This window comes from Triticum aestivum, chromosome 4D, assembly GCF_018294505.1.
Source record: "Triticum aestivum cultivar Chinese Spring chromosome 4D, IWGSC CS RefSeq v2.1, whole genome shotgun sequence".
Taxonomy (NCBI): Eukaryota; Viridiplantae; Streptophyta; class Magnoliopsida; order Poales; family Poaceae; genus Triticum; species Triticum aestivum.
This window is the reverse complement of record NC_057805.1, coordinates 510,799,752-510,826,444: the sequence shown is the minus strand read 5'-3', so window position 1 is coordinate 510,826,444 and position 26,693 is coordinate 510,799,752. Positions and strand designations below refer to the sequence as shown.

Genomic DNA, 26,693 nt, shown 5'->3' with positions numbered 1-26,693 from the left:
CTACATAAAAGAAAGGCTTGACCGAGCCGTGGCTTCCCCAAATTGGGCTGCCAAATTCCCTCATGTCAAAGTGATAAACGGTGACCCAAGACACTCAGACCACCGCCCGGTCATAGTCCAGATTGAGGGAAAGGAGGACCGAGTAGGCTTTGCTAGCCTAAATACCTTCAAATTTGAAGCGAAGTGGTTAAGGGAGCAGGATTGTGAAAAGATTGTACAAAATGCATGGCAAGAAGCACAAGAAGAAGGTATGAATGATGTATTCCAGGGGTTGAAGAAAGTGGCAACAAATTTAAAATATTGGAACGCCAACACTCTTGGGGATTTGAATAAAAGGATCAAAGAGGCCAAGAAAGAATTGGAAGAAGTCTGAAAGAAAGACATCTCACCAGATCAAGTGGCTCGTGAAGCATTTCTAAGGAAAAACTAGACCGGCTTGAGTCACAACAAGATGTATATTGGAAGCAGAGGGCACACGCAAATTGGCTAAAAGAAGGAGACAAGAATACATGTTATTTTCATGTGTTTGCTTCTGAAAGAAGTAAAAAGAACACGATCAGGAAGTTGAAGAAAGACAATGGAGATTGGGTAGAAGGGAATCAGCAGCTATAGAGCTTAGTAGAAGACTATTTTACAGACTTATTTACATTCACTAATAGCAGCAACAATGATAATATCACTAGACATGTACATGCTAGAGTGGACCGACATATGAACGAGCTGCTGAGTGCTGAGTTCACCAAGGAAGAAGTAAAGGCTGCCATAGAGTCAATTGGCGATCTAAAGGCTCCAGGGCCTGATGGGATGTCTGCAATATTTTTCAAGAGATTTTGGCACATTGTGGGGGAAAAGGTTACTCTTGAGATTCTACAGTTTCTCAAAGGAGGTGACATGCCTATTGGATAAAAAGGAAAAAACACCTAAACTCCCCTGCTCGGACAAATGGAAGCCTCCTCCGCCGAATGTCCTGAAGATAAATAGATGGTGCGTATGTTGAAAATTCTCACAAAGGTGGATGGGGATATGTGCTTAGAAATGACAAAGGAGAGGTGTTGGCAGCAGGTGCAGGATCTATGCAGCACATTTCTGAAGCTAGCCATGTAGAAAGTCTAGCACTCCTCCAGGCAATCAATAGGGCAAATGAGCTGGGATGTAACCGATTAATTTTTGAAACTGATGCTTTTGTACTGAAACAAACAGTAACGAGTGAAGCTTACGACAACTCAAGGCATGGAGCACTGTTTAAAGAAATCAAAACATTACTGCATACATACTTTGATGATGCAAGTGTTGAATGGTGTAATCGTTCCTGCAACTCTGTTGCTCATAGTGTAGCGTCCTTTGGCGCTGGTTTGGAATTAGGTAGCCAACAACACTGGCTAGGTGTATTTCCAAACTTTGTAAATGTTGCGGTGGCTGGCGATGTGCCACACCGTATTATGTAATATATTATGGTATTTCCAGTTCAAAAAAAAAGACTGGATGTAGCCATTACTATGTTTCATGAGGGACACAAAGCAGATATTGATCTTGAAAGAAGATTAGAATAATCGCATGGCAAACCTTACGAATTGAGTTTTTTTAGAAGGAAGGCTCAAGATGAGCCCAACTTCCAGTTTACAAAGCCATCAGCTAGAAGAGTTACATTGACTCTTCTAGCTGATTGCCACACCCAATTTCGTTCATGTAGCTGACATTCTGGTGTGATAAATAAAGTGGCAAGTTTTCTATAAAAAAACTCTATCTCGTCCAGATGAGTTATGCGCACTCCCTTATAGTTATTCCTATCCATGCGGAGGTCTACAAACCTCATGTGACAACGTCCTAGTGACACATTTGAATAATATTAGGACGTCGGTCCATTCCTAAGTCTTCCCGGGAGGATCCAGCCACCGCCGCCACTAGGTACCCTCTCTGTCTCCCTGCTTGCCGCCGCGCTGGAGGCCTATGCTGCGGTGGCGGCAGATCCCACGGCCACTTCACTCGAAGGAGCACTCGGACAACGCCCGGGTCACAGATCCACCGGTGGTGTTGATCGGGGCCTCTGGTCTGGTCGGTGGTGGGCCAAGGCAACCCGGTGCTGCTCATGCAGGATCCCGACTCCCTGCAGGCTGCCACCATGCCGGCCCTAGTGCCTCCCGACGCCAGCTACTTTGCTCCATCCGCCCTGCCCACAATCCCTCGAGGATGTCGCGACCCTGCGGCATCAAGAACGTCTCCCTATGGCTGAATTCACGCGCTTTGCCTCCTGGTTTGCATCGTGTAAAACATCATGCAGGAACAACCAAAGCGGCGACGCCTGATCCTGCAGCGGGGTGTGCGGGGCGCTCGCCACTATGCCAGGGCTACTCCGTGTGTGAGCCAATCTTCGGTCAAATATGTCCGGATTCAGCGCCTAGGACCGATGTGCGGCGGGCTCTCTGCTGGATGTGGACCACGACGATGAGGTGCCATTCAGCGTGTGCGATGGCCGGTTTGGTGGTGGTGATGCAGATCCGATCGGCCGGATGGTGGTGACTGCAGACTGTGCTGCAGCGATAGCGGTGGTCTTCAAAAGGTTTTGGGAGGGTTCAACTTTCCTGATCTATTGGTTGACTTCGACGGTGAGATACAAATTATGGACGACGGCTTGTTGTAGAGGAATGGTTGTGCAGTGGCAGCGAGCACTTCGCATGTAGCTGCGGGGATCGAGGAAAAGTGGTGGCGACAACACATGAGTGACTTTGATGATGGTGCTAATCAAGCACCCAGTCTCGAGCTCCGGGGCGAAAGCCTAGGTATGCCTCGAGTTGGTTATACCTTGGCGATGACGATGTTTTTTTTACCTTGTTGAAGGCATTGCTCGGATATGCTCGGACTGGTGAAAACCTAAATTCTGGCCTTGGTGGTTGGATACAGTGACGGCAGCGTTGAACGCCATTTCCTTCTTGAAGGCGTTGCTGTTGAAAAATCTCGTCGTTCATGTGGTGACATGAGATGTTGGTGCAGATATGGTCATTGTTCTAATTTGCCGATTGGATCGCTTTGGGGTTTTTCTTTATCTTGTTTACTCGCCTACACATTGCTTTGGCCTTATATGACTTTGCAGTTGTCGGCGTATTTTCATGTGTATTTGAGATGGTGTTGGCTGTGTCCATCCTAACTATGCAGAGGACGGGTGTGTGCTCATTGTATTATGTATCCTCATGATGCTCCATCTTGAGCCAATAAATCCACCCTTTGTCGAAAAAATTCCCAAGTCTTCCCATAGCTAGCTGAAGTACAACCCAATGGCGATTCCACTAGGGGGCTTCAATAGGCTCAAGCCCACCCTCCAAAATTTGATTTCAGCTAAACATACCACTAGACAATTATATTCGGGTTTTTTACATACAACAATTGGAATGCATTTGCTAATTAGGCTTAGGAACTTGATGTATTAAGCCTAGCCTCCATTGTCTTGCTAAATTTGCCATTGGTACAGCCAATGTGTTGATGTTTATCATGTTCATATGACCTGCAGGCTCCCTTAATTAATTAGCAGGACCTCGATCGATCCTTAAGTTTTCTTCGGACAAAACTTATATGCACCCTAAAAAACACGGAAGAGAGTACTCATTTGCAGAATCTCAATGCAAAGTTGTGCTTAGAATTTATTTCTTATAACTTTTCTTGTTCTATGATACAGTATCCTAATACTAGAACCCTTCTTACATAATTAGTTATAGTACCACATCATATTTTTACTTGGGTGGCAATACATATAATATTCTTATGATGCTAGCACGACGGAGGTTTTGCTATGCTACAAACCTCATGTGACAACGTCCTAGTGGCACATTTGTGAACAAAGGGCCACCGGTCGATGAGCATCTTAATAATATTAGGACCTCGATCCATTCCCAAGTCTTCTCATAGCATACAGCCAAGATGAGATCATACCACTTGATCAATCCCCAAGTCTTCTTGCGCCTAAAATATCAACTGCGAGCTAGACCAATTAATCTAATATGCCACCATGCATGGTTGCCGCATGAATACAGAAGGGGAAGCCTAACATGTAGTACTATTTGTCAGCTAGCGCTCTCTATTATGGAAGCTAGTTCTTGGAATCATTTGCGGCAATAAGTTGGTCATAAGTACTAAGTATATACTCCCTCCGTCCAAAAAATTCTTATCTTAAATTTATCTAAATACGGATGTATCAAGTCACGTTTTAGTATTAGATATATCCGTATAAAGACGAATTTAAGACAAGAATTTTGGGACGGAGGAAGTATCAAGTAGGAACTGAAGGTGCTCAGTGTCTGAAATAGCCTAGCTAGCAACAAAACTCTCCAATGCATAAGTTGATAATTGTATGAAAGAGCTTATCAACTTTCTTCGTTTAATTGTTTAGCAACTGAAATCTGTTATATAGGTCCACATGCATGTTTGTCATCGTTCTTTCTGGGTCATAGTGATCTCTCCTTATCTTAATTACTTTGCCATATGATCTTCGTCTATGTGTCATTTTTAGCACCCGTACACCATGAAACATTGGGAAGTGCCTAAGCATCACTATATTTTTAATGCATTTAAGTACTATACTAGAATAGTGCAATCTGATTTGGAATTTCTAATATCATGAAATTTTGCCGCAAAATAAAATAAAAATTCTAACATGAAATCCAACTATTACAAGAACAATAACTATGATTGGTCAAACTCTGCTGTTATTGCTGCGCTATAAATAGAGCTACGGAATATCGATGGGTGACAGGCAGCAATAGCACTACTCTACTGCTACTAGTTTGTTATTGCTCCTCCATATCCATCTCGCAAGAGGTTTTGATCGCTCGAGATCGAGGTAGAAAAAGGCTAGAACGGTGCTAGATGATGAGTTGACGGTGCGCCGGGGCACGGCATCGCTGCTGGCGCCGGCACGGCTGACGCCGCGGGAGAGCAAGCCGCTGTCGGACATCGACGACCAGGCGGTCCTGCGGTGCTACACCACCATGATCCATCTCTACCGAGGCGACCCTTCCAAGCGATTCATTGACCCGGCGGCGGCGGTGCGATCCGCGCTGGCGGAGGCGCTGGTGCACTACTACCCGCTGGCCGGCCGGCTGCGCGCGGAGGCCGGCCGGAAGCTGGTTGTGGACTGCGCCGGGCAGGGCATCGTGTTCGCGGAGGCGGACGCCGACATCGCCGTCGACGATCTCGGTGACGTGCGGTACCCGCCGTTCCCGCGCTCCGAGAAGTTCACCTACGACGATCACGTCTACAGGGCGCCCCCGGCCGGCGTGCCGCTATCCCTGCCGGCAATCATCGACCAGCCCTTGATGTTTGTCCAGGTGACACGGCTCAAGTGCGGAGGCTTCACCGTGTCCCAGCAGAACGCTCACTGCATCTGCGACGGCCCCGGCCTGGCGCAGTTCTGGAAGGCAGTCGGCGAGCTCGCCCGCGGCGCCGGCACGCCGTCCGTGCCGCCCGTCTGGGCCAGGGAGATCTTCAACGCGCGGCAGCCACCGCGCCCTTCCTTCGCTCATCACGAGTACAGGGAGCCAGCAGACGGGCGCGACCGGTTCGAGTCCACGCCACCGGACGCCATGGCGCGCGTCCAGTTCTCCTTCTGGCCTGACGCGATCGCCGCGCTGCGCGGCCGGCTCGCGCCGGGAGCGGCATGGGCGTCCCAGTTGGACCTGGTAGTGGCCTGCGTGTGGCGGAGCCGCACGGCGGCGCTTGGCTACGCGCCCGGGGACGAGGTGCGGCTGAGGATGCCGGTGAACGCGCGCGGCCGGCGCTGTTAGGAATAAGCCACGTCACAACGATGATCAGCACGTGTGCGCGTGTTGGTCGAGTTCGGACGCTGGTGCCGCACCGTGCCCATGGTGAATGAGCCCTGCGTGCGTGCGGCCGGAGCCAAGCAGCAGCGTGTGGCCGAGAGCAGCGGCTGGGTCATGCATGGATGAGTTAGTTGGCGTCCCCATGGAGTGATTCAAGGAGTTAGTTCCAGGTGGTTAGTGCCAACGTGGTGGCCGGGTCATGCGGTAGTAGCCGGTGTGGTGCATGCGTGCGTGAGTTAGCAGTAGTAGGAAAAGGGGCTTTTACCCCGGTTGGTAAGGGCCTTTTGTCCCGGTTTTCGAACCGGGACTAAAGGGTCGTTACTAAAGCCCTAACCCTTTAGTCCCGGTTTTTACACGAACCGGGACATAAGGTCCTCCACGTGGCCGCTGCTGCCAGCCCAGGCAGGGGGCCTTTGGTCCCGGTTGGTGCCACCAACCGGGACCAATAGGCAGGGCCTTTTGTCCCGGTTGGTGTCACCAACCGGGATCAATAGGCATCCACGCGTCAGCATTTCAGGGGCTGGGGTTTTTGTTTTTGTTTTTGAAAGGGGAGGGTTGGGGGGTTAATTTAGGTGTTTCATATATTGTGTTAGCTAGCTAATTAATAGAGAGAAGTGTCATTTCTTATCTCCGTGCTTGGTCGACGCTACGTAATATATACGTATGAAAAGGACTAGACACGCTAGCTAGTAATCAAATGAAGGAAACAGAAGATCGTCATGAACATATGCATATAGAGAGAAGTGATATCGACCACCTCTCCTTCTCCGAGAGATTGGTCGAACAACAAGTTCTCGTATATCTATCCGACACTACCGGCTACATATATATAATAATTATCTCTTACAATACAATCTCCTAATTAAATTGTAAGAACACAGTGTCCACATAGTATTCTCCGTTTTCAGCGATCACGTGGTCAAGGAAGAATCCCGCCAATTCCTCTTAAATTGCTCGCATACGATCTGGTGCTAGGAGTTCATCCCGCTTCCGAAACATCTAATTTGAAGAAGGGGGTCAATACATATATATATGAATAAATGAAACTCAACACAAATGATGGTAATAAAATAAAATTATGAATATTATTGCTTACTCACTTCATATTGTTCGTCAGAGTAGCCCCGCTCACAGGTCGTGTAGCGGATGGACTCGCAAACGTAGTATCCACAATAATTATTCCCGGGTATGAATGGCATATTTTCTAATCTTTCTAATCTTCAAGCGCATTGCATCCATCTTGATCTTGTGATCATCGACGACGTCCGCAACATGCAACTCCAATATCATCTCCTCCTCAATTTTTTTATTTTTTCCTTCAAGTAATTGTTTTCTTCTTCAACTAAATTTAACCTCTCGACAATAGGGTCGGTTAGAATTTCCGGTTCAACCACCTCCTAGATAAATAAAATCTATGTCACGTTGGTCGGTATATTTGTCATAAACAATAAATGAACCAAATAGTTATAAAAAGATAATATATACCACATCCGAATCATAGACAGGACGAGGGCCGACGGGGGCGGATACCAAAACCATCGCACTATGTAATAAGAAGGAATAATAAAAGTAACAAAATTAGACAAGTAACTATCTAAAGTAAGAATTTTTTCCTTTCAGAAAGAAGATAAGAACAAGAGGCTCACCACGGTGGTGCTGGCGACGAGATCGGCGCGGGCGATCGACGGCGGTGAAGACGGGGACGGGACGTGACAGACCGCTAAACCTAGACAAATCTCGGGGAAAATGGAGCTCGGAGGTCGAGTTTCGAGAGGAGAAAGATTAACTAGTGTGGCTCAGACATTTCATCGAACACCTCATGTGCATAGGAGGTGAGCTAGAGCACCCAAATGCCCTCCCCTCGCCGGCCAGAAACAATAGAGCACTGTGGAGTGCTCTGCTGTGGCGATGGGGTATATATAGGGAACTATTTGGTCCCGGTTCGTGGCACCAACCGGGACTAAAGGCCTTTGGTCCCGGTTGGTGCCACGAACCGGGACCAATGCCCTCTTTCGTGCCACCAACCGGGACCAAATGCCTTGTGCTGCCCCGCGTCAAAAGTTTAGTCCCACCTCGCTAGTTGAGAGGGCTCGAGAGTGGTTTATAAGCGCTGCTGCGCCCACCCTCTCGAGCTCCTCTCAACTGCAGGCTTTCGGGCCTAACCGTTCTCTTTGCCTGTGGGGCCTACTGGGCCTTCTGCGGGCCTGAATCCTGGCCCACGGATGGGTTTCAAGTCGTATTCAGGCCGTGGTGGCCCAGTAGGTGGCATAATTTTTTTCTCTGTTTTTTATTTTCTCTTTTGCTTTATTTGTTTTGTTTTGTTTCTACTTACAACAAAAAACTTATTTATTTTATTTCTAATTACTTATGTATTTTACTTTATTTATTTTATTTTTATTTATTTTACTGCTGCTATTTTTATTTATTTTACTGCTGCTATTTTTATTTAATTTATTAAGGTTTATTTATTTTAGTTACTATAGTTTATTTTATTTTATTTTATTAAGGTTTATTTATTTTTATTTATTTTATTAAGGTTTATTTATTTTATTTACTATAAAAAAATGAACATAGATGCGCCTATAGAGGAAATTCAACCTAAATTCATAATAAATTTCTATGAAATTTACTATCAATTTAGGTCAAACTCCCTGTATAAGGGCATCTATTTTCACTTTAAGAGGAGCTCAATAAGGCAGAGAGGGACGGGCTTATAAACTGGTGTGAGCGCCCTTCGGTTGGCGAGGTGAGACTAAACACTGGCCGCAACTAGGACCAGCCCTTTAGTCCCGGTTTGTGGTATGAACCGGGACTAAAGGGTGGTGCGCCAGGAGCGTGGCCCATTGGTCCCGGTTTGTCCCACCAACCGGGACCAAAGGGTCCGGACGAACCGGGACCAATGCCCCCACGAGGCCCGGCAGGCCCCTGGCCGCACGAACCGGGACCAATGCTCACATTAGTTCCGGTTCGTGACTGAACCGGGACTAATGTGAATATTGCCCTGTGACCAAAGCCCAATTTTCTACTAGTGTAGGTGTGTGTGGCCACAGGTCTGTGTGCGTGGGTGTGGCTATATAAAGTGTACTCGGCTGCGAGGCCAAGGGTGAGGAGCCAGAAAGAGATGTAGCCTCTCGGAGTGTATGTGTGCTCGCCGTGGGGTGGTGTGTGTGTGTGGCAGAGTTCGAACTCGCCGAAAATACAAGGGGCTGTTCGTGCGGCCGGAGGCGTTTGTGCGCCGGGAAACCTCGTGTCCTCTCTCTTTTGTTTCTTCCTTGTCTCCGGTGATCGCGTTCAGTGAGTAGGCTAGACACCAACAGGCGCGCGGACGCGTTCGGCTGCCAAATCCCCGCTGGCTACTACAGCAACGCGTTCGCCTTCGTGGTGGCGCACTGCACCGCCGGGGAGCTGTGCGGCCGTGGGCTGGGCTACGCGGTGGAGCTGATCAGGGATGCCAAGGCGAGGGTGACGTACGAGTACATGCGGTCGGCGGCGGACGTGATGGTGCTGGAGGGCCGCCCTGTGAGCGCGAGGAAGCGCACCTTCGGCGTGTCGGACGTCAGGCATGCCAGGTTCGACGAGGCCGAGTTCGGGTGGGGAAAGCCAGTCTACGTCGGCGTCATCACGGACGCTCACCGCGGCGGCGCCACCTTCCTCATGCGGGGCAAGGACGACAGGGGAGAGGACGAGACGTTCATCGGCATCTACCTCCCGGGAGACTGCACGACAAGGTATCGGATGGAGGTGGAGGCACTCACCGCTGCCGCGGCCACCGCAAAGAATATGCAACTGCACATGGAAGAAGTGTCTTCAGCTCCTCTTGCCTTGCGCGCACGCTATTAATTTTTTTGACGCGTTGCCTGCCGTTAATATAATCGAGGTGGAGGCCGATCAACTTGAACTGATTCGAACTCTGTCAGACACCGGGAATTATATATGTTTCAGAAGAACGCATCCGCTTTATCGATGCATGGACGCCGATATCCACCACACGTGTGGCATAATAGGCATTCGCCCACACACTGTGTGTGGCATGAGCAGGGAGCAGCCCACACGGGTTGTGTGTGGGCGAATAGTAGAATTGCCCACATGTGTGGGCGCAGCTACTTCGTGCCACACGTCCAACAAATACTATTCATCCCCACTTCGCGCATGTGGCACGAAGCAAATATGCCCACACGTCCTGGCGCAGCTACAAATAGGTACCCGCGGGATGACGATTTAGTTGCCATCCGGGATGGCAGATGTAGTTATCCGGGATGGCAAATATGGTTGTAAGAGCATGACAACTCTCTCTGTTTTTGTTAACTATAGTTGCCATGTCTAATTTATGGTAGTTGCCGTGTGTAATCAAACCATAGTTGTCATGTGTGATTAACTACTTGCCACATATGGTCAAACAATAGTTGCCATGTGTGTTTACCTAGTTGCCATGTGTGGTTAATCACAGTTGCCATGTATATTTACCTGATTGCCACTTATGCGCGACTGCAGTTGCCGTCTAGCAAACGAACCATAGTTGCCATGTGTGTTTACCTAGTTGCCATGTACGCGCAACTGCAGTTGCCATCCAACAACGTATGACTGTCATGTGGGCGAAAAGCAGTTCGCCCACACGCGCGTGGACTAGGTGGTGGCTGTGTGGGCAGAAACTAGTTCGCCCACACAGCGCAGTTGGCAACCGCGTGCTGTGGGGCGTGTGGGCGGCCTCTCCAACGCCCACACACCGGCCTTGTCCTACGTGGCACGCGAAAACGGTCTCGGTGTGTCAAGATTCGTGCAAACTTAACTGAACGGTGATCCAGGCGTGTGGGCGAGTTGCAATGTTGCCACACGTGTGGGCTTAGTGTTTTCGTTGATGCATAATGTTGATATGTACACGAATTACACACATCAAATCAGTGGCGGAGCTATAGCATCCAGAAAATAGGTGTACATTTCCCTAACAATTACAAATTTAGGAGTACAATTTTTGAATTATTTATTGTATACAGGTGTATTTTATATAAGTAAGTCAATTTTCTTTCAAAAAATAATGGATGTACATCTAAATACTCAAACCAACATGTGATTGGATTGTTATGAGGACAGTGATATCTCAGCCTACCAGAGTAGTGCTAAACTTGACACCGGTGCTTGCATTTTCCTGAATTTATTTTCGGCCTTCCGGCAATATGCGTTTGGTGGCAGAACATGTTCCCATCGGCTATGAAGGTGTCTGTGGCGACTTCGTCAATCTCAAGTTGATACGCTGGCTCAGTCTCTCGGATGTGCTCCATAGAAATAGGGTGTGCATGCGTGTGTGCATTCATAGAGATGAGTATATGTACATATGTATGAGTGTCTCCGTCTGTATTGTGTTAAAAATAATACCCTTTACCTTCCCCATGCGATTCTTGAGGTTGAGGAAGCCAATATGGCGACTAACATTTAAAGCTAGCTAAAGCATAGGAGCATCTCCAAAATGGACAAACTATTATCCATAGTCCGGACAGTAATGTGAGAGCCGGCCATCCAACTATATCCTTAAAATCATTCGCCTCTTTATTTTTAAGTCCGTGAGCTCAAAATAATAGCATATCAAATTGTTGATGATTGAAAATATTCATATGCAATAGTAGTTATAATTTTAATATTAAAATCCAACTAAGTTTACAAATAAAATAGCTCAAACTTGAATTCAATTAGCACATAGTATGTTTTAGTTGCCTGCTTTAACCGCTCATGGATGCTCAATCAAACCTTTCTTGAGCTACTCATGAGTTGCTCAATGCCGAATTTGTTGATTTATTTAAAAACCTCATCAAATGTGGCTGGATTCTGATATGTAAGTTAGATAGGATCACTCTGATAGAAAATATGCAACATAGTATTATCAAAGGGCAAAAGCCATCATATATACATGTACAAGGGAGGCCAAAGGCCAGAATGCAAAAGGCCAAAGGCCACCATAAATATAACTCTAACACCCCCCCTCAAACTCATGGTGGATCCACAACACTGAGTTTGGAGAGATAAAATCCATGTTGCGCTCTAGTCTGGGCCTTCGTGAAGAAGTCCGCTAGCTGTAACTCGAAAGGCACATACTGAAGAGCAATAACATGGTCCTGCACACCAGCGCGCACAAAGAAAGCATCAACACCAATATGCTTGGTGAGCTCATGCTTCACTGGGTCCCGCGCAATACTGATAGCACCTGTACTGTCTGACAAGAGTGTAGTTGGTGTAGTAACAGTAACACCAAAATCCTCGAGTAACCAGCGTAACCAAGTCACCTCTGCCGTGAGAAGAGCCATAGCTCGCAATTCAGCCTCTAAACTCGAACGGGAAACTGTTGTCTGTTTCTTTGTCTTCCAGGCAATGAGAGAACCACCAAGAAAGACACAGTAAGCAGAAAGTGAACGACGATCTGAAGGATCACTAGCCCAGGTAGCATTCGAATAGGCCAGGAGCTGTAACGAGCTGGAACGAGGAAAGAAAAGACGGCGAGAGATCGTGCCATGAAGATATCGCAGAACACGAAGAAGGTGACTATAGTGAACCGAAGTGGGAGAAGAAACAAACTGACTCAAGATATGGACAGGATATGAGATATCCGGACGAGTGACAGCGAGATAGATAAGACTCCCAACAAGATGACGATAACGAGTCGGATCAGACAAGGGCTCACCATCATAAGCACGAAGGTGAACATTAAGCTCCATAGGAGTCTCGACAGTGCGCTCATCACTAAGAGCCGCACGAGCAAGAAGATCCTGGATATACTTTTCTTGGGAAATAAAAAGCCATCAGAGGTGCAGGAAATCTCAATCCCAAGAAAGTAACGAAGTGGACCAAGATCGGACATAGAAAACTGCTCACTTAGACGGGCCTTGACAAAGGCAATGTACTCAAGATCATCGCCGGTGATGATCATGTCATCAACATATAGAAGAAGAAGAGTGCGACCATGAGCAGAAAGGTGGACAAACAGCGCTGGATCATGAGCACTGGGTGAAAAACTAGCAGTAGTGACCACCGAGGCAAAACGCTCAAACCAAGCGCGAGGGGCTTGCTTAAGGCCATAGAAAGAGCGACGAAGACGGCAAACCATTCCATCAGGAACTGAATACCCAGGTGGTGGCTGCATATAAACTTCCTCACGCAACTCACCATTAAGAAAGGCATTCTTAACATCAAGCTGAGAAACGGACCAGTGGCGAACAGAGGCCACAGCGAGAAGTGTGCGAACAATGGTCATATGGGCCACAGGAGCAAAGGTCTCATCATAATCACGACCATGCTCCTGCTGAAAGCCACGAGCCACAAGATGAGCTTTATAACGCTCAAGAGAACCATCAGAGCGCGTCTTAATCTTATAGACCCACTTACAAGTGATGGGACGAACACGGGGAGGAAGAGAAACCAGATCCCATGTGCCGGTGCGCTCAAGGGCAGCAATCTCCTCTGCCATGGCAAACTGCCATTCAGGATGAACAATAGCATCTCGATAAGAAGTCGGCTCAACAACGGTCAAAATACCATAGTGAGAAGGAGAATGACACATCAGAAGTAGAGGGCACATCAGTAGACTCATCCACAACACGTCGACGACGAGTATAATGGAAAGGAAAGGAGGGGAGAGGTGGAATCACTGGAGGTGGAGACGGGGAATGTATCGATGATGAAGGTGGAGAAGAGGAAGGTATCGGTGATGAAGGTGGAGAGTCATGTAATGAGGGAGGAGAAGAAACCATAGGAGAGGACGGCGTCGGATCTGCAATAGCGGGACGAGGAGTAGGAATACTGGGCACAAAGGGGGGGTCTATCCGGAAGCGTAAGAAAAGAGATTTCCTCCATGGAAAAGGCCGAGGAGGATGGTCGCGGGTAGTAGGGACGAGACTCATCAAAGGTGACATCCCGGGAAATACGCATCTGGCGACCGACGGGATCCCAACACCGATAGCCCTTATGCTCGTCACTGTATCCGAGAAAAACACACTCAACAGACTGAGCGGTCAGTTTGGTGCGTTCGCGAGGGGCAAGCAAAACATAGCAAACACAACCAAACAAGCGAAGCGCCGAATAATCAGGAGAACGACCAGAAAGACGCTCAAGAGGAATACCACCCTGTAGAGCAGCAGATGGCTGAATATTGATGAGATAAGTGGAAGTGGTAACAGCCTCAGCCCAGAAGTGAGGCGGAAGAGAGGCAGCGATCATCATCGCACACGTCGTCTCAAGAAGGTGACGATGCTTGTGCTCAGCCACACCATTCTGAGCATGAGCACCAGGGCAAGAGAACTGGGCAAGAGTACCCTGCTCAGCAAGGAATCCTCGCAGCGCATGGGAGATATACTCACCAGCTGAATCTGCGCGAAAAACACGAATAGGAGTGGAGAACTGGGTATGAACCATGGCAGCAAATTTTTTGTATATAGATAAGACCTCACTACGAGAAGACATGAAATAGATCCAAGTGTACCGAGAAAAATCATCTATAAAGATAATATAGTACCGATGACCCCCTTTCGAAGCGAAGGGAGCCGGACCCTAGACATCAGAGTGAATGAGATCAAAAGGGCGCTCGGACACCGACTCACTGTGATGATAGGGCAGCTGAATCTGCTTGCCAAGCCTACAACCTAGACAATCCGATGAAGCGTTGCCGGAGACAGACCCCAGAACACCGCTATGAACCAAAGACGAGAGACGAGACCACATAAATGGCCAAGACGATGATGCCATTGTTGAAAAGAGCTGGTAGATGCAGCAACAGGGGTTGTGACACTAGTGACGGTGGCAGCGGAGGGAAGATGAAGCCAGTCAAGCTCCCAAAGACCATCAGAGCGACAAGGGCCAGCACCAAGCAGAGCGCCCGTGCGACGATCTTGAACAGAACACGAATCAAAGTCGAGAATGACCCTACAACTAGAGTCTACAATCTGACCACCAGATATGAGCTGCATGGTAAGTCGAGGAACATGAGCTACAGAGGGAACATGAAATAAAGAAGTGCTAAGAGTGCCTCGACTAGCTACAAGAAGGGGAGTGCCATCTGCCGTAAGAACACGAACAGGAGAGTCGACTGGTCGAACAGAGGTCAAAGTGGAAGAATCATAAGTCATATGAAAAGACGCTCCAGTATCAAGAATCCATGGGGATGTACCTGAATGGGTAGAAGGTGGTTTCTCATTGCCAGAAGAGTCGGTCACGGATCCTGCAGAACCTGTTTGTCCGATTCCCAAGCGACAAGAAGGAATTCAGCTGCGCAATCTCACGCGCAGACAAGGCTACGACGCAAGAAGTTGAGGTAGAAACACCTGCCGACGATGAGCAGTCGCTACCACCCGTGAAATCCGTGTATGGAGGCGACCGAGAGTGGCGAGTCGATGTAGAGCCACATGTGGCAGCCATCGAGGGAGACGACGTGAAGCGGTCAGCGCCGCGCGCGGAAGCCGCGAGAGCAGTTGGTGTAGAGCAGGCACCATCACCACAGGCAGAAGCCGCGAGAAGAATCGATGAATAGTGACCAGCACAGCCTGCTGAAGATGCCGTAGGGGACAACGTCGCAAACGGACGAACACCAAGCACTGAACGACGACGCTTGTGCGAGATAGGATCAATATAGGGAACATCGTCGAAAAACTGTGGGCAGCGACGGAGACGCAGGCCCGAAGGAGACATCATATCAGAATATATTTTTTCTCTTTTTTTTACACTGAAAAACGACCAGCGAAATCAGCTAAAAGCAGCCGAAAGGTAGCGTACAAGCACGAGGCAGGAAGCCAGCGGGTCGAACCAGCCCGATCGCAGCCGCCTAGCCGAGCGCCTCGATGGAGGAAGCGGGCGGAAAGCGCCCGATGGGCAGCAGGCGGCGGCCTGATGAGTGCCCGATCTAGAGGCGGCTGGCGACAGGAACCGGCGGACGGCGGCGGGAATCAGGTCCGATCGGCAGCAGGCGACGACCAGATGAGCACCCGATCTGAAGGCGGCCGGCGAACGGCGGCGGGAATCAGGTCGGTGGCGGGCGTCCCGATCGAGTGTGGCCGAATCGGGTGCGCGTCCCAATCTGAGCTGCAGCGGGCGGCAGAAAATCGACTAGGAACAGCGACTTGGGGCGGAACCCGCCACCGGCAGCAGAGAAACGACGAGCAACCGGCAGCAGAGATGGAATCCGGGCGGGGACAAAGATGGTGACCTCCGATAGCAGCTGCTCCGTTTCTAGTTCGAGATCGATCTCGCACGGACGGGGACGAGAGTAGAGCAGCGGCAACAGAGAAAACTGCACGCGCAAGAGGCAACGGCCAAGTAGAGGCGGGAGAAGGTTTGGAGCAGCGCAGCTGGAAAAGGATGATCGCCACAGCGTGATTGGATCGAGCACAAGTTGCAGTGTGCGAAAAAAGAACCTAAAGCTCTAATACCATGATAGAAAATATGCAACATAGTATTATCAAAGGGCAAAAGCCATCATATATACATGTACAAGGGAGGCCAAAGGCCAGAATGCAAAAGGCCAAAGGCCACCATAAATATAACTCTAACACACTCATGTTCTCAAATTCCGGACCTCTGGCAGCATCTTCATCCTCATTGTCCACTATCATGTTGTGCTCAAACACACAACATGTCATCGCCTCCCATAAGGTCTCCGGATCCCGATGTTTAGCAGGTTCACAAACAACTACAAAACGGACTTGGAGCAGTTCAGATGCCTTCTCCACATCCTTTCTAGCTTCCTTCTTGTCTTTGGGCAAAGTGGGATATTTTCTAACCAACTGGCTCAGAGATGGTCTGGATGAAGATAAGCCATAGAGGGTAGATATTGCCAATCAGATAGTAGCCTATGTTGTACTTATACCCATTTTTTGCGGGTGATTGTACTTATACCCATTGACAATATAGATGCAAGGATTAGCTTGCCCTTTAGTCAACATAGCAAACAATGAAGACGATGCATCACATTGATGTCATTCTGAGCCCGGAGCATGCCAAAGAAAGCACGTAAAATACAGAGGTCATGTGATGCAACTACTTTAAGAATGATGATGGGCTTTTTACAAGACCTAACTCGACTCGTACACACGTGTGCACTCCATTTTTCCTGCAAGATGCCATACATGAGCTGGTATTGGAGGTAGGACAACGTGCTTTCTTTGGTAGGACAACGATCTTTGAGATTGTAAACTCCATATGTCTTTCATTGAAATGGGTCTAACTCTTCACCGAATGAGACCTGGTCTCATAGAATCTTTTTCTCACCAAGAAAACGTGGGAGGTGTGTGTGTGAGTTGCGGTCGCGGTTGTTTCACACTTTTTGGGTTTTCCATGCTTGTTTGATCACGCATAGGCAGCGGACGAGGGGCGGTCGAACCATGCATCACGAGGACGATGACCGACTCCCCTTTAATAGTAGAGATAGGATGCCGACGCACACGCAAGGCCCTCGGCCGGGCTGACACATTGGCGAGCGTTGTGGCCAATGCAACCTGCACTAGTATTGTGCAATGTCAAAATCCAAAAAAGGAGTCGAACGAAGATGGAGAAGGGCAGGTCATCGTGGCATACGAGTGTGTGGGAGAGATGGGTGGGGGCGACAGGGAAAGAGTGTGAGATGTGGCAAGTGTGCGCGTGGGTTGCGATCACGGTTGTTTCCCACTTTTTGGGTTTTTCCGTGTTTGTTTTATCACATGGAGGAAGCAGGCAAAGGGAGGTCGAACCATCATGATGATGACATACTCCCTTTTAATAGTAGAGAGATAGGGTACTAGCCTGTTGGCGAGCTTGTAGCCAGTGCGACCTGTACTAGTACTACGTGATGTAAAAAATCTAAAACAAAGGGTGCCTCCACCAGAAATCGACATCCCGATCACAGGTGTGTATATGGTTGTTGATAGCAAGTGCACATAACAAATAAATAACATGAAATATTAAGAAAGAAATTCCTCGGCAGATCTGAATAATATTGAAATATTAAATTATTTCTTGTAAAATCATGAATATTTTTTTAAAAGGAAAGCCTTTTTTGAATTTTGAACAAAATTTGAAAATAGGAACATTTCCAGAATTCAGAATAATTTTTGAGCAATATGAACATTTTCCGAAAACAAAAACACTTTTTTGAATTTATGCAGTAATCTAGAAAAGAGGAATATAATTTCAAATTCCAAACAATTTTCGAATGTACGAATTTTTTTAGAAACAGGAGCACTTTTAAATGAACAATTTTAAAAAATGAGAACATTTTTGACAGTACAAAAAATTATAAAAAAGAGAACACTTTTTGATTTTATGACCAAATTTGAAAAACTGGAACCATTTTTGAAATACCTGAACATTTTCCATAAACGCAATTTTTTTTAATTTATGATTTTTTAAACATGAACTTTTTACCCGAACATTTTCCATAAACGCAATTGTTTTTTAATTTATGGTTTTTTAAACATGAACTTTTTCAATTTCCAAACATTTTTGAAATTAAAAAAATGAAATCCCAGACATTTTTTGAAAAGAGTTAAGCAAAATAATAGCAAAGGGAAAATAAAATGAAAATACAAAATAGAGAGAGAAAGTAACTAGTTCAGGCACATTCTAGAAGGTTCCCAACACCAAAACCGACTAGGAACGTTTTAGAAGGTCCGAAAACCGGATCCTTCTCCATGTAAATGGGCCGGCTCGTACCCAGGTTGTTCACCTGCCAACCTGGGCGAGTCCCCGCCGTAAATATGTCATATAGGAAATTCCGTCGTTTTGTACGTTTATGAAGCTTTTTTTAACACAGTACAGATGCAAAGCGTTCATATACACGCGCATACACTCGCCCCTATGAACGCACACATGCACACCTATTTCTATGAACACCTCCGAAAGACTGAGCCAGATATCATATTGAAATTTACAAAGTCACCGTAGACACCTCGTCGTCGATGCGAACGTCTCCTCCCATTGAATGCGCATCGCCGGAAATCCTGAAATAAAACCAGGAATAAATGTGAGCACCAGCACTTGAACCCTGATGGGCTGCGAATACCACAGTCCTTCTAACTATCCAACCACAGATTGGTTCACATTTATGAAGCTTTTATTAAAAGGCACGTCACTCAAAAAGCTCAAAATTAGGGGAAGGAAAAGTCTGTTATGGAATACAAAGGAGCCATGCTAGAATGGTGCGCCCGCCTCGTTTTTCTCAATTTTATTTTTCAGTTAGTTTAATTTTAGTTTTGAAATTTCATGAGTACAAGTACAAAAAAGTTGTCAATTCGAAACAAATGTTCACACGTATTCACAAAATTTTCCTGAATTTGAAAAATGTTAGCCAATTAGAAAAATGTTCTCAAATTCAAAACAAGTTCACGAAATTCAAAACTGTTCATGAATTCAAAAAACTCAGAAATTCAAAAATGTTCTCAAATTCAAAATCTGTTCACATGAATTCAAAAACAGTTCATAAAATTAAAAAAGTTCATGAATTCAAAAAATTATAGTGAATTCTATAAAATGTTTGTGTATTGAAAAAATGTTGACACGCTTACAAAACATTTTTTTGAATTCCGGAAATATTCAAGAATACAAACAAGGATCAATAATTAAAAAAATCAAGAATTTAAAAAATGGTCGTGAATTGAAGAAACTTTCCGTGAATTCAAAAAATTTCAAGAATTCAAATAATGTTCAAGTTCATTAGAAAATGATAGTACTCGCAAGGGGCAATACATATCAGATGCGGTCTAGGAAGCACCGGGGTGGATTACCGCAAGCAGCAAATAGATGGAGCAACGACCGCAGTATAAGAGAAGTAGGCTGGCCCAGTCAACCGTTTTGTCACGTACGTGCTGGTATTCTTCTGCTGCGCAATTATTTCTGTTTGTTTATCTTATATGCTTTTTTGCTTTTCGTTTGGTTTATGTCTGGGGCTTTTTTTTCTTTCTTTTCTATTTTTATTTTTGTTTCTTTTTTGGTTGAATTTTATCGTTCTGTTTTTTAATATACTTACTGAACATATTTTATCTACAATGAACATTTTTTCAGTATGCGATGAACATTTTTAAAATATGTATGAACATTTTTATATATGCTATATATTTCTTAAGTATACAGTGAACATTTTAAAAATACTTGTGAACGTTCTTTATATACGCTGCACATTTTTTATATTCATTAAGCTCTATTTGAATGTACCATGATTCTTTTTTAACATATAGTGAACATCTTTTATACAGATTGAACTTCTTAAATATATCTCGTACATTTTTTAATACACAAGATATTTTATTAAAGTGCACACCGAACATTCTTTGAAAAAACCTGGAAGAAAAAAACCAAAAGTAAAAAAACAAAGGGAAAACACCTAATGGCCAGTTTTGCAATAAAATGGAAAACAAAAAATCAACAGGAACATAAGATATTAAAAGCAAACGAACTGGGCCAGCTGATTTGCCGTTGTTGCTGGCGTAGCCTCGCTTAGTTGACGCCAAAGGGCGAAAGGGCGTCAACTAGGAGGTCTCGTCGCACGGGGTGTTAATAGCTTTGTATCCACGGTAGGAAACAAAGACGAGCGGCCGACCACACCGATGAGACAAGATAAAAAGCTTAGCTTATCATCAACATTAGATTAGTTTGTCTTTAAACCCATAAAAGTAGAATCGTGGAATTACAAACATCAACAATTAATTAGGAACACATTCAACACTATAGACTCATTGTCATGCAAATTTTGACACCCCCGCGGTCGTTGCAATTGTGAGTCCACCGAAAAGGAGGCCAATGTTTATTTTCCTATGAAATGTGAAGGATAAGAAGAATTCCTCCATATGAATAGGATTTTATTCCTACAAACCAAAGGGCTCTAAAGAAATGTTTCCTATACAAGCATATCTTATGGGATTCCTACAAAATTCCTACAAACCAAAGAAGGCCACCACCAACGGTCAAAAGCAATTGTGAGTCCACCGAAAATTCATGTTCTCCGTGTCAATAACAAGGTCCATAACTTAGGTTTTCCTCTATGTTCTCATCCCCATTGCTCTTAGGCCCTCACACTGGTCAGCTGTGAAGCGCATACTGCGTTATCTCTCTCATACTGTCTCCTATGGTTTGCATCTTCGGTCTACCTCCTCGAGTGCTCTCTCAGCGTTCTCTGATGCTGATTGGGCTGGGAGCCTGGATGACCGGCGATCAATGGGGGGCTATGCTGTCTTCTTTGATCGCAACTTGATCGCCTGGAGTGCGCGCAAGCAGGCCACAGTTTCTCGGAGTAGCACTGAGGCAGAGTATAAGGCGGTTGCCAATGCCACAGCTGAGCTCATTTGGGTACAGCCTCTCTTGAGAGAGTTGGGAGTCTCTCAAGAGCAACCACCGGTTCTTTGGTGTGATAATATTGGTGCGACGTATCTTTCATCTAATACAGTTTTCCATGCTCGTACCAAGCACATCGAAGTTGACTATCACTTTGTGAGGGAACGTGTTGCACAAAAGCTTCTTCATATAAAGTTCATCTCCTTCAAAGATCAACTTGCTGACATCTTCAGAAGCCACTTCCACAACCTCAATTTGAAGGTTGTAGGCGCAATCTTAACTTGCTTTGTACTTCAGGTCACAGTTAAGATTGAGGGAGGGTGTTAGATAATATTTATACGTAGCTTCTATGCATACCCTGTATCTTGTATCTGTACACTTTGTGTACCCTCATATATATGAGATAGCCACACCCTATTGGGTGTCGTGCAGTTTCCCACAACATAACGTTTTACATCCGATGTGGGGGTTTTGTTTCGACGAGCTCTATGAGCATATAAGGTTAAAACATACTTTAGTCAAGAAGAATTGGCAAATAACTTTAGCGTCCAATTGTGAGTTTGTGTCAATAACAAGGTCCTTGCCCGCGCTAATCTTGCCAAACGTCGTTCAGTGGCTTGTTTTGGAACGAGTCAGCGACTCTGTAGGCGTACGCACACAAAATCAAAATCCGCGTCCAAAGAGAGTAGTGTGGTGCAGCAGTTTTGGGGACGGGCAAACAGCAGCACGCAATTGTTGCAATTTTATATGGGTATAGAGAACGATTAATGAGCGAATGATCCTCGGTCTATATGTCATCTGATGATGACATATACCATACCGGCACCCCATTCTCATGCAGGAATTGACCAGGAATTACATGATCCTCGCATATGGCTCGCTATATGTATCGAAAAACCAACTCAAGAGGATGCACGCCGGCCGAATACAACTTCTCACAGCAGCAATGAGGGACCTTCTTCGCATCAGCCATCCCCATGCGAGGAGCAGCAGCAGATTCTTCGTCGTCGCCGTCGCCGTCGTGTCCCTCACGCTCGTTGCAGCCCTTCTCGCGGCTTTCAACCTGCTGACCACGACGAGGATCACAGACCGGCGGCCGCTTGCCTCCCGGTCTCACACGCCAGCAGCCCGACGAGGCGAGGGCTGTGACATTTTCCGGGGCGACTGGGTGCCGGACCTGGATGCGCCCTACTACACCAACGACACGTGCTCCCCGGGGATCATCGACGAGCACTACGACTGCATGAGGTTCGGCAGGCCGGACCTGGGCTTCCTCCAGTGGCGGTGGCAGCCCGCCGGCGACGGCTGCGACCTGCCCCGCTTCGACCCGCGCCGCTTCCTGGCCCTGATGAGGGGCAAGACCATCGCCTTCGTTGGGGACTCGCTGGCCAGGAACCACAAGGACTCTCTCATCTGCCTCCTCACCAGAGTTCGTACTCCTTCCAATCTTCACTCTGTCTTGATCTTCCCCCTTTCTCTTTTTCATCTCTCCTGGCAAGGAATATTATAGTGCAGTAATAATAAGTGCATGCATGCAGGTCGCGACGCCTATCATAAGCTCGCCGAGAGAGAAGCACACGGTGTACTACTACAGGGAGTACAACTTCACGGTGGCCAGCTTCTGGGTGCCGTACCTTGTCCGGCACGAGATGATTGAAGACGACGGGCCGACGCACACGGGCCTCTGGAACCTCTACCTGGACGAGCCGGAGGAGGTGTGGGCGGCGCACGTGGCGGAGCTCGACTACGTGGTGGTGTCGGCGTCGAGCTGGTTCTACCGTCCGTCGATGTTGTACGAGGCCGGGCAGCTCGTCGGCTGCCACTACTGCCAGCGGCCCAACATCACAGACCTAACGATGCGGTACGCGCTGCGCATGGCCACGCGGGCCGCGCTGCGGGCGCTGTCGGGCGCCGACGGCCGGTTCCGCGGCACTGCGCTGCTGCGCACCGTGGACCCGTCGCACTACGAGGGCGGGGAGTGGAACAAGGACGGTAACTGCCTTCGGAGGGCGCCGCACCGACGTGGGGAGAAGAGGGTCGAGGGCTTCGAGCTTGACTTTCGCCCGCTGCAGGTGGAGGAGTTTGCGGCGGCAGAGAGGGCGGCGGCCGGTGGGGTGAGGGTGATGCTGATGGACACGACGGAGGCGATGATCCTGCGCGCGGACGGGCATCCCAGCAAGTACCGGGCCTGGACGCCCGACCCGCTCATGAAAAACCAGGTGTGCAGCGACTGCGTGCACTGGTGCCTTCCGGGGGCCATTGATACATGGAACGACATGCTGCTCCATATGCTGCTCAACGACTGACTGCACTTCGATTATTACAAATTTAATGGTAATACATGATAATGGAAAATATTGTTGTACGTAAAACCCATTTGTATTGTGCTTGTACGTTGTAACTTACAACCAGAAGAGGGGTTGAACCAACATATGGTTGGATGGTTGGAAGAAGAGTGATACCCCAGCCCACAGGAATCAAACCACAGATTTTGACGCTTTGGGATCTCATAAAGGTGAAATATTATTCCAATGATAGTCGATGTTCCTGTCGATGACGTGGTCCGCAGTGACTTCGTTAATCTCAAGATCTGTTGGCTTGGTCTTTCAGAGATGCTCACAGGGATAAGGTGTGTGCGCTTTTCATAGGGGGTGAGTGTATGCACGTATTTTTAAGTATCTATGTTTGTACTTTGTTTGTTAAGAAAAGCTGCAAACACTAGCTAGGCAGAAGTAGAGATGTGGAAAAGGGGGCATCCCAATCACCGCGGCGCATAGCCTTAACTTTTTTTTATGAAGTTGTAATATTCATCTTTGCCAACAGTTAATTCAGAAAATAGGAAAATAAATCAACATAGAACGATGGGCCTTGATCCTGAAATTCAGTTGGCAACAAGATCCGTCCTTCTTCCTCGCCGTGGTTTCTCAACTTTCTTCTATGGGTAATACATTAACATCTTTTCCAACATGAACTATGGAGATAGATATTCACTGGTCTCAAGTTTTGTGAAAACACATGTAGTTTCTTTCCATAGATTTAATCTTTTAAGAACATAAATAAGTAGTGATTTTTTAATACTAATCATTATTGCTGGTATGATATAGCAATCTTTTTTGATAAACATGAGATGGAACATTTTTGTAAACTTGCAAAATATGATCCAATTATTCTATTAGATTGAACATATAGCATAGAGACCCCCCAAAAAAAAGCTAGAGACCATTCTCCATGAATGCTAGACTATATCAAATACAATGAGCATATAGTATAGAGTAAACTCACGGGAGAGAAGTTTTAGAAGCCTCTGCTATAGTACACCACTCATCGTGACGGAAACACTTTATTTGAAGGTGATAAAAGGTGATTATAAAGCCAGATACAGATAGATGGAATCCCTAGCATGACCGAGCATCGGATCACGCGCGCGCACCGTTTATTTACAGCGCTGCATTATTTTTTCTTGCACCAAAGCGCCTGTCTCTGCTCTGGAAGGCCCTCAAGGCCTGGAGATATTGGGCCTCCCCGAAATCGGGCCAGAGCGTGTCGGTGAAGAAGAGCTCCGAGTAAGCTGATTGCCACAGCAGGAAGTTGCTCAGCCTCAGCTCGCCGCTGGTCCTGATGAGCAAGTCCGGGCAAGAGGACGAGGCTTCGTCAGCAGCACAGCTGGTCTGGAGCTCGTAGGCGAACAGCGACTCGTCGATGTCCTCTGGCCTGAGCAGCTTGGCGTCCACCTTTTGGGCGAGCTTCCGGCATGCTTGCACAATGTCCATCCGCCCGCTGTAGCTGATGGCTAGGACTAGATGGAGACGCGAGTTGTTCCTTGTTGCCTCCTCGGCATCTCGTGCGGTCTTCTGCACAGAGACCGGCAGCCGTGAGCGGTCACCAATTATACGTAGACGGGTCCCTTCCCTGCAAAGAGTAACACAGAAATATAATCGATCTCTTCTCCTTGTGATGGGTCGCAAATCAATACCGTCTCTGTAACTTTTTATAAGACATTTTTAGTGTCTATGACAGTGTCAAAAAACGCTTAAATAAATCAAGTTACTGAGGGAGTATGAGCTAATTAATTTCCACAAGTATTGAAGTAGTCATACGTAGTACCGTACCTCATGAACTCGGCGAGGTTGTCGTTGATAAACCTCTCGATCAATGCCATCAAGAAGTCAACCTCCGCCTGCAAATGCCATGGAAGAACACCACCGTCAATCAAGAGCTATATATGTATGTATGCATGGCGGGAGCGCACAATCGAGGAATGACAAGGTATTATAGATGCGGGCCTTGGGGCGATTCCAGTTCTCGAGCGAGAAGCCGAAGGCGGTTAGGACGCGGATGCCCCAGGCGCGGGAGAGCCGCACCGTCTTCATCAGCACGCGCATCCCGTGCTCGTGCCCATCCGTCGGCGGCAGGCCCCGCGCTGCCGCCCATCGAGAGTTCCCGTCCATCACCAGCGCCACGTGCCGCGGCAGCGACTCCGCCCGGAGCCCTTCTGGGAGGAGCACCTCGGCCGCCGGCGCGGAGGTAGAGTTGGAGAGCGGCATAGTAATAGTATAGCGCGTTGCCTTGTTTCAGGGTGGTTCGGAGCTGCAACGTTCGAGTGCTCTCTCCTCGTAGTAGTCTTCTCCGAGCTCCTCTAAGGTTTAAAATTAAACCCAAGAGCCAGAGAATCACGCCAAGATCTTTCCGCCCAGCCTCGCCGACATTTTGATCACATGTAAACTCTTGGACGTAGAGAGATTTCGGAATGCGTGAAGCCAAGGTCAAAGAAAAGGGGCCCCGATCGAGGGCTATAGATTCTCATTGCTTGTAAAGTTTCCCTAATCAGCATCTCAGTGTCAGTGAACTAATAATCAAGGTAAAAGCCCTAGGGCCTAGAGAATCTTTCTGAACTTGCCGTGCTCCAGGCTCTACCGCATCGAACTCTGTTTTATCAATCGATTTTTCTACAAGTGGCAGGGTGCTTGCCTGCAGAACCACGATCGTTTCCCCCATTGGAGTTTTTAAAGGAACACGGTACAGGGGCAGATGCTCACATATACGCACATACACTTCTTTCTATGAACATATGCGGGCACATTCTACCTTTATAAGCACCTTTGAGATTCTGAGCTTGTAGATCTTAAGATTGAAGAAGTTGCCATAGGGTGTAAACTCGTGGCAGTGAGGGTTCTTCCTACCGTGTGAATTTCGTGACAAAAGGAAGCGGCCGGATCAAAACAAAAAGGCCCAGGCCCCAAGGGATAGGGATTCTCATTACATGTTATACAGTTTTACAGTAGTTGGCATTTTTTGGAGCCGTTCGTTTATCTCGATCTAACGGCGCATACATATGTAGTACTCGAAAGTACGCGGATGAAAGTACTCGAAAGTATTCGGAAGTACTATTAGTCTAGGGGCATTTTAGTCCTAGGAAATATATGACAAGGTGGGGCCCTCTCGTCCAATGTTAAACCGCCGCCCCTCTCGTCCAATGAAAAACTGCCGCCCCTCTCGTCCAATGCAAAGCCGCCGCCGTGGTCCTTCCCCTCTTTCATCACCATTACAACCGCGGCCATCTCCTGCCTTCTCCTCCTTCTCGCGGCCGCAACTTTGCTCTTCTCATCTTCCACATCC

The 26,693-nt window shown here is 47.2% G+C and overlaps 3 protein-coding genes across 3 annotated transcripts; 2 read left to right on the top strand and 1 right to left on the bottom strand.

The window, feature by feature from the left end:
- The first annotated feature begins 4,959 nt into the window (after window positions 1–4,959).
- Window positions 4,960–9,647, top strand: LOC123100722 (benzyl alcohol O-benzoyltransferase-like). Its single transcript, XM_044522608.1, has 2 exons — window positions 4,960–5,761; window positions 9,125–9,647. The coding sequence occupies exons 1-2, from the start codon at window positions 4,977–4,979 to the stop codon at window positions 9,645–9,647; spliced, it is 1,308 nt and encodes a 435-aa protein (XP_044378543.1). The 5' UTR covers window positions 4,960–4,976.
- A 12,376-nt stretch (window positions 9,648–22,023) lies between these two features.
- Window positions 22,024–23,383, top strand: LOC123097208 (protein trichome birefringence-like 19). The gene is made up of 2 exons (XM_044518927.1): window positions 22,024–22,506; window positions 22,616–23,383. Exons 1-2 carry the CDS (start codon window positions 22,024–22,026, stop codon window positions 23,381–23,383), a joined length of 1,251 nt encoding a protein of 416 aa, XP_044374862.1.
- A 1,018-nt stretch (window positions 23,384–24,401) lies between these two features.
- On the bottom strand, window positions 24,402–25,724 carry LOC123100721 (cis-prenyltransferase 4, chloroplastic). Its single transcript, XM_044522607.1, has 3 exons — window positions 25,361–25,724; window positions 25,187–25,254; window positions 24,402–24,986 (listed from the first exon to the last, which is right to left on the bottom strand). The coding sequence occupies exons 1-3, from the start codon at window positions 25,619–25,621 to the stop codon at window positions 24,515–24,517; spliced, it is 801 nt and encodes a 266-aa protein (XP_044378542.1). The 5' UTR covers window positions 25,622–25,724; the 3' UTR covers window positions 24,402–24,514.
- Between the last annotated feature and the right edge of the window lie 969 nt (window positions 25,725–26,693).

Bases quoted from the DNA above. Each gene is read 5' to 3' on its own strand.
- LOC123100722 (XM_044522608.1), top strand. From the start codon at position 4,977: ATGATCCATCTCTACCGAGGCGACCCTTCCAAGCGATTCATTGACCCG. The intron at 5,762-9,124 runs GCGCTGTTAGGA...AGACACCAACAG, and splicing joins CCGGTGAACGCGCGCGGCCG to GCGCGCGGACGCGTTCGGCT.
- LOC123097208 (XM_044518927.1), top strand. From the start codon at position 22,024: ATGAGGGACCTTCTTCGCATCAGCCATCCCCATGCGAGGAGCAGCAGC. The intron at 22,507-22,615 runs GTTCGTACTCCT...GCATGCATGCAG, and splicing joins TCATCTGCCTCCTCACCAGA to GTCGCGACGCCTATCATAAG.
- LOC123100721 (XM_044522607.1), bottom strand. From the start codon at position 25,621: ATGCCGCTCTCCAACTCTACCTCCGCGCCGGCGGCCGAGGTGCTCCTC. The intron at 25,255-25,360 runs GCCCGCATCTAT...TGGCATTTGCAG, and splicing joins AGAACTGGAATCGCCCCAAG to GCGGAGGTTGACTTCTTGAT. The intron at 24,987-25,186 runs GTACGGTACTAC...TACTCTTTGCAG, and splicing joins AACCTCGCCGAGTTCATGAG to GGAAGGGACCCGTCTACGTA.